This window comes from Gobio gobio, assembly GCF_949357685.1.
Source record: "Gobio gobio genome assembly, chromosome: 10".
In the NCBI taxonomy this organism is placed as follows: domain Eukaryota; kingdom Metazoa; phylum Chordata; class Actinopteri; order Cypriniformes; family Gobionidae; genus Gobio; species Gobio gobio.
In genome coordinates this window covers 8,507,151-8,514,351 of record NC_137116.1, presented here as the reverse complement: position 1 = coordinate 8,514,351, position 7,201 = coordinate 8,507,151, and the positions used below count along the sequence as shown (strand labels likewise).

General features: G+C 38.6%; 1 protein-coding gene across 4 annotated transcripts in view; it reads left to right on the top strand.

Moving 5' to 3' along the window:
• The window catches only part of tmcc1a (transmembrane and coiled-coil domain family 1a), a 65,479-nt gene that overhangs the window by 37,674 nt on the left and 20,604 nt on the right, over positions 1-7,201 (top strand). The window contains exon 1 of one of the 4 annotated variants that reach the window (XM_079827024.1): positions 4,002-4,447. The exons of the other annotated variants lie outside the window; for them this stretch is intronic. Within the exon in view, the coding sequence (XP_079683150.1) occupies positions 4,373-4,447 (75 nt within the window). The 5' untranslated portion in view covers positions 4,002-4,372. Of the gene's footprint in view, positions 1-4,001; positions 4,448-7,201 lie in introns of those variants that run through there. 4 annotated transcript variants of the gene reach the window in all.

Genomic DNA, 7,201 nt, shown 5'->3' with positions numbered 1-7,201 from the left:
AATCTGTTTTTAATTAACTGTCACCCCCCTTTTTGAGAATACACATGAAAATGCACTATCGAAACTTAAAGGGTTGTAATTCAAGAGTGCTTTGGAATATAGACCTAAGTTTGGTCTCTTTTTAAAACAGACACTCGGCAGATAATTGCTGAAGTCAAAGCAATTCAAAATATGTAAGTATGAAAAAGTTATGAAGTTTAAATTTACTGTAAATAAAAAATACTGTACTAAATATGTTTTATTTTATATAAAACATATATTTTACAAAAAAATTTTAATCTAAAATTACTATAAAATCAAAGCCATATGTCTAACCAAGTTGTGTTCCAAATTTGAAGTTGATATCACAAAAATTTAAGTTCCCATGAGATTTTGTTTAGGCGCTATACCAAAATTAGCCACCGGGTGTCATTGAAATTCCATTGATTGTTTTCTGATGCATTTTCCTGTAAATTTCTGTCCAAATGTCGCTTCCATCACAAAACGGTCACCAAATATGGAACCTTGAGACTCAGACCTTTCCGACGATATATGTGTTTTGTCAAGATTAGAAAAGATTTTGATTATAAAGTAGTTCAAATAAATGTTGTAACATGAAACCTGACACCGCCCACTAGGGGAGGAGCCCGCTAGAAGAACTTAAAGTACCATTTCCATGGTAACGCAACGTCCAATTTCAAAACGGTTTTCACAGGATGATTTTTGAGTTCGTAAGCTTTTGAATGATACCTAATTTATGATAATTACTAATCAAAAATAGAGTGCCATGCGTCCCGCTAGCGGGACGGTGACGGTTAAGAGGTTAACAGGCAGCTTCTTAAAGGTTTGTCAGTAAACGGCCACTGTTATGATTAAACTGAACCTCGTTTACAAAGAAAAATGCTCTGAAAAATGCAAAATGCTCCGAACAAACATATAATGCTCCAACTCGACACATTAAAATAAACCCTCCACTTGTTTCTGACCCTGGGATCCTTCTGAAGTCTGTACAGAGACACAATCCAGCCGTTTAAAAGGGCCATGGACTGAGAAATCACATTTTCCTTGAGCTTTTGACATATAAGAGGTCATCATACTATAAGAATATCCTGTACATTTCATAACTGAAAACTTCCGTCATTTTATCTGGCCAACAACACAAATAATGGTTGTTTAAATATGAGTCATCATAGGTTCACCACGGGGTAATATAATTATTAAATTATCTTTCTTCCACATAGTATTGATATTTAAACTATTGGCCTAATATCAGTTCACACATACGCTTATCGCAGTGTTAGTTGTAGTGGGTGATTTACAACAAGCCACCGAAAAATATTCGCTAACATATCAGACTCAAGGAAAAATACATTGGTTATCATCATGTTTTGTCATTGCTAATTTATTAATAACTCACTTCGTCTGTTTTAAAGGGGGGGGGGAAAGAATCACGTCATCCGATGTTTAAAGTGAATAAAATAAGCCCTTACTGGAGTTCAGAAACTACTGAAGTCCCACCGGATTTGTGTGTGTGTGTGTGTGTGTGTGTGTGTGTGTGTGTGTGTGTGTGTGTGTGTGTGTGTGTGTGTGTGTGTGTTTGTGTGTGTAGGTGAGATGTGCGGTGGACCAAACCACTGTGAGGCAAGAGACGGGGGACTCACAATGTTTCTAAACTTAAAACGCATTTTTCCCCACGTTTGAGTTTGTATTGTTTTACTATTTACACAATTATTTTAAGAATATATAATTATATTATTTATACGGTGACACATTGCTGCCACATACATATAATACATATATTTTTTCACTCAATTATGTCGTAATAACAAGATCTTATGTCATTTTAACGACATACTTTTCTCGTAATAACGAGATCTTATGTCTTTAAAACGTCATCTTTTCTCGTAATAACGAGATCTTATGTCATTTTAACAACATATTTTCTCGTAATAACGAGATCTTGATGTTAAAACGACATCATTTTCTCGTAATATCGAGATCTTATGTCTTTAAAACGTCATCTTTTCTCGTAATAACGAGATCTTGTGTCATTAAAACGACATATTTTCTCCTAATAAGGACATGTTGTACAGTGATGTCTACAAAATATGCCTGTATCCACATTAGAGAATTCATATAGACCATTTGCATTTGTCACACTTCCATGTCTGAAAAGCAGAAGCAAGCTCAGAGTAAAATAGGCTCTTCCGCTGCCTGTATCAGTGGCAGTGCCCACAGCACGAGAGTATTGTAATTTATTGATGTAGCCTGCAGTTCATAACAGCACGGGTAACAGGTGCCATGGACCGCTAATGTTCGCATCAGTGGCATAACTTTAACCTAGAAATTACGGACCCCGGTGCACAAATTGGCTATCATACCTATCTATAATAGGTCTACTGTAATATATTGTATGTTATACTGTAATACATATATTGTAGAAATGTATTAAAAAGAAAGACGCTTTCAGCCTTAATGAAAGGCCGCGGAAACAGGCCAGTGGGTTCGTTACGCACGTCAATCCATTCCCGGCGTTCTTATTTTGCTTCTTATGTATTAAATATACAGGCCATTAGTTTATAAAAACCTTGATCAAAATTATAATACAATTTATAGAAAACGAAATTCACTTTAAAGAAATGATTTCTGCAAAACAACACTCAATAAAAAGCATGTCTGACCCCACTCCATGTCTCCAGACATATTGCGCGTCTTATAGCCTATCTTACTCATGCTGCTCACTTTTCATCATCAACATATGAAATTAAAACAATAATATAATAGGCTAATATTTAAACATATAGCCTAACTATGAATCTAAATAGGCTACGTTTTGCATGTAGCCAGCAAAAATGATAAATATTAAAGAATTTGCGGGTGCTTGTGGATACAGACATATATACACACATAACTATACAACACATGTCCTTATTAGGAGAAAATATGTCGTTTTAACGAGAAAAATATGTTTTAACGACATAATTTTCTCGTAATAATGAGAAAAGATGTCGTTTTAACGACATAAGATCTCGTTATTACGATAAAATATGTTGTTAAAACGACATAATATCTCGTTATTACAACATAATTGAGTGAACATTTTTTTTATTTGGCAGCAATGTGTGTATTTACAATACACAATGTTGTTTTTAATTATATTTTAAAAAGATGGGGGGTGTCCTGACCCCCTCGCGATTTACACCTATGCTCAGATATACAGCACAATAGGAAAGAAAAGAAGAGCGCAACTTCAGTTTCATGATGACTTTAGGGTTAGCTATTTCAGAAGCATGAACTTCATTTGCACTGTTTGTGCTACAGATATGAATGATACCTCAGATCGTGCAACTTGTTGAAGAAGGTGACATTTTATGTGATCTGACTTACAAAACAATCCTACAGACTTGCATCGAAGGTGGAACTCAAATACGGAGTTTGGGCCAGTAATCAAGCATCCAGACACAATCCAGCATAAAAAAAACCCTGAAAATCTAGTTTAAACCGTGTGCTTCATTCACTGAAAACAGCCTGTTTCTCTCCAGAATACACTGACTGAAGAGTCTGAATGAGGCCTAGAGTTATATAAGCCTTCTCTCACCTAAACCACAGATTCAGTGCATTCTCTCTCTCTCTCTCTGTCTCTCTCTCTCCATTCAGAAGAGTTTTGGCAGCTTCTCGTCCAGCCCTCTTACGCACCCCATTACACACACACACACACACACACACACACACACACACACACACACACACACACACACACACACACACACACACACACACACACACACACACACACACACACACACACACACACAGTGGCTCAATACCTCTGTGAGTTTGTGTGGAAATACAGTGTTCTCTATGTATTGTTTTGTAACTGAAAGCAAAGGCCGTCATTAGTCTGGACACAGTGGATGGTTATGATCTTTGTTTGTGATTGGTTGAGGTTGGTAGGTCAACATAACTCATTGGCTAAGCTCTTGAAACCCGTGAATGAATTCGCTCATTAGTTGTCCAACACTGTTCTGTTGGCCAAAAGAGTCCCGCCGAGACAAAACCCTTCTCATGGGCTCTGGCTCTCTCTGCTTCTCTCTCACACACTAAACCTTCACGCTGAGCTTTTGGGTTTTTCATTCCGCTAGATTCCGGCATGAATTCAGAACACTTGCTTTTTCAGCTGCAGTGTTTCCAGCGAACCGTAAGAGCCCAGGCCTGAATTACTCTATTTTCATCTCAGATTTATGAACGTCTCTCTATGGACACAAAATCATCTGCTGTCGTTTGAGCGTCTCTGCATGTTGTAATGGAACAGCACAGATACTCCTCCTGACGCTCAAATCAGAGGACCCGAGTGAAGCCTTGTCAAACGGAGCTGTGAGTGCTCGCCGGCCCAATGATTTCACCAATGGACGTCATTCTCAACCTGATAACGCCAGACTCCTCGCCATCCACCTCCCCGACCAACACCGTGAGTTCAGTGTGTGTTTTCACAAAGATCTACAAAATCTACAATATTACCGTGGAAATCTGCATCAATACTCTTATGAAGTATGCCTGTTTTTAAGCAAACTGCAGCTGACCAAACAGGGAACGTTCTGGCAAGGTTCTCTCAAAGTTGTGAACAAACGTTCTTCCGGTAACGTTAATAGAACGTGCATTCAACATTATCTGATCTTTTAATAATGTTCTCAAAACATCAGCACAACATTATTTCTGCATCATTCATGGAATGTTATCACCTGAAATGTTTTAGTCTAATGTTTTTTTAATGTAACTGCTTGTTTCGGAACGTTCAGAGAACATTCAAAAGTAGCGTTCCTATAATGTTTGGAGAATGATACAATGGAATGTTCGTATAATATTTGCATAACCAAGAAAAAACTTTAGTAAAATGTTTAAAAAAAAAAGAAGCTTTTTTTTGAACATTCAGGGAACATCCAGAAATAAAATGAATGGGAAAGTTAGAAAAAACGACAATGAGTAAATGAGGACTGTATCACAGTTGGTCCTCTATAACTTCTGTACAGTCTTCTGAAGTCATATGATAGTTTTTTGAAAAATAACAGACCAAAATTGAATCCATTATTTACTGAAAATATTCCCCTCTGTCGTGACTCACACATCTCAATAATCACAGATTTAAAAAAGGTGATTCAGTTTGCTGAATCTAAATTTCAAAAGTTGTATGTGGTTGGAATTACATTCCAGCGAGTAAATTAATACAAAATTTAAATTTCTTGGTGAGAAGAGTGTCAGACATATTGCTGTGAATCTTCTTAAAAGCTTATGAGAGACTTTCACAAATGCTGTTTTGACACAGTTACTCGTGAAAGACTTTCTTGTAGTTCGTCCTGACCAAAGATAACCATGGATTTATTCAGTTTCACAACAGTAACATTAATATTAGCAATGGCAAAACTGTGCGCACAAGGCAATAATTTTCTATCCTGGGGGGGACTTCAACCTGAATGCACACACACTCATGGGGACTCATGTCACCGTTGGGACATAAATTGAGGTCCACATGGGTACAAAAGCTTATAAATCATACAGAATGAGTTCTTTTGAAAATGGAAAAATGCCTGTAGTGTTGTGTGATGGGTAGGTTTAGGGGTAGGGTTAGTGTGTGTGCGTGCTTGTGTGTGTGTGTGTGTGTGATGGGTAGGGTTAGTGTAAGTGGAGAGAATATACAATTTATACAGTATTTAAAAAAAACATTACGTCTATGGAGAGTCCCCAAAAAGATAACGAACCAGACGTGTGAGTGTGAGTGTGAGTGTGAGTGTGAGTGTGAGTGTGAGTGTGAGTGTGAGTGTGAGTGTGAGTGTGTGTGTGAGTGTGTGTGTGTGTGTGTGTGTGTGTGTGTGTGTGTGTGTGTGTGTGTGTGTGTGTGTGTGTGTGTGTGTGTGTGTGTGTGTGTGTGTGTGTGTGTGTGTGTGTGTGTGTGTGTGTGTGTGTGTGTGTGTGTGTGTGTGTGTGTGTGTGTGAGAGAGAGAGAGAGAGAGTGTGTGTGAGTGTTTTTCTATCCTGGTGGGGACTTCAACCTGAATTTACACACACTCATGGGGACTCATGTCACCGTGGGGACATAAATTGAGGTCCACATGGGTACAAAAGCTTATAAATCATACAGAATGAGTTCTTTTGAAAATGGAAAAATGCCTGTAGTGTTGTGTGATGGGTAGGTTTAGGGGTAGGGTTAGTGTGTGTGCGTGCTTGTGTGTGTGTGTGTGTGTGATGGGTAGGGTTAGTGTAAGTGGAGAGAATATACAATTTATACAGTATTTAAAAAAAACATTACGTCTATGGAGAGTCCCCAAAAAGATAACGAACCAGACGTGTGAGTGTGAGTGTGAGTGTGAGTGTGAGTGTGAGTGTGAGTGTGAGTGTGAGTGTGAGTGTGAGTGTGAGTGTGAGTGTGAGTGTGTGTGTGAGTGTGTGTGTGTGTGTGTGTGTGTGTGTGTGTGTGTGTGTGTGTGTGTGTGTGTGTGTGTGTGTGTGTGTGTGTGTGTGTGTGTGTGTGTGTGTGTGTGTGTGTGTGTGTGTGTGTGTGTGTGAGAGAGAGAGAGAGAGAGTGTGTGTGAGTGTTTTTCTATCCTGGTGGGGACTTCAACCTGAATTTACACACACTCATGGGGACTCATGTCACCGTGGGGACATAAATTGAGGTCCCCATGGGTACAAAAGCTTATAAATCATACAGAATGAGAAAATGGAAAAAATGCCTGTAGTGTTGTGTGATGGGTAGGTTTAGGGGTAGGGTTAGCGTGTGTGTGTGTATGATGGGTAGGGTTAGTGTAAGTGGAGAGAATATACAATTTATACAGTATAAAAACCATTACGTCTATAGGGAGTCCCCAGAAAGATAGTGAACCAGACGTGTGTGTGTGTGTGTGTGTGTGTGTGTGTGTGTGTGTGTGTGTGTGTGTGTGTGTGTGTGTGTGTGTGTGTGTGTGTGTGTGTGTGTGTGTGTGTGTGTGTGTGTGTGTGTGAGTGAGAGAGAGAACACAGTGTAACATTTCCAGTTATGTAATTGTCCACTGATGATGAATAAGGCATTGTTAGTGCCAGTCTCCCTTAAAGCAACAGTAAAGAGGATTTCCAGCTTTCTCAAACTGGCCTTTGTGTAAATATGAAGAGCTTAGACTTGCATAATGAACAGGCTAAAGAAACAAGAAGTTCAGATAGAGAGAAATGTCAAAAGAAAAACAGCACAAGCAAT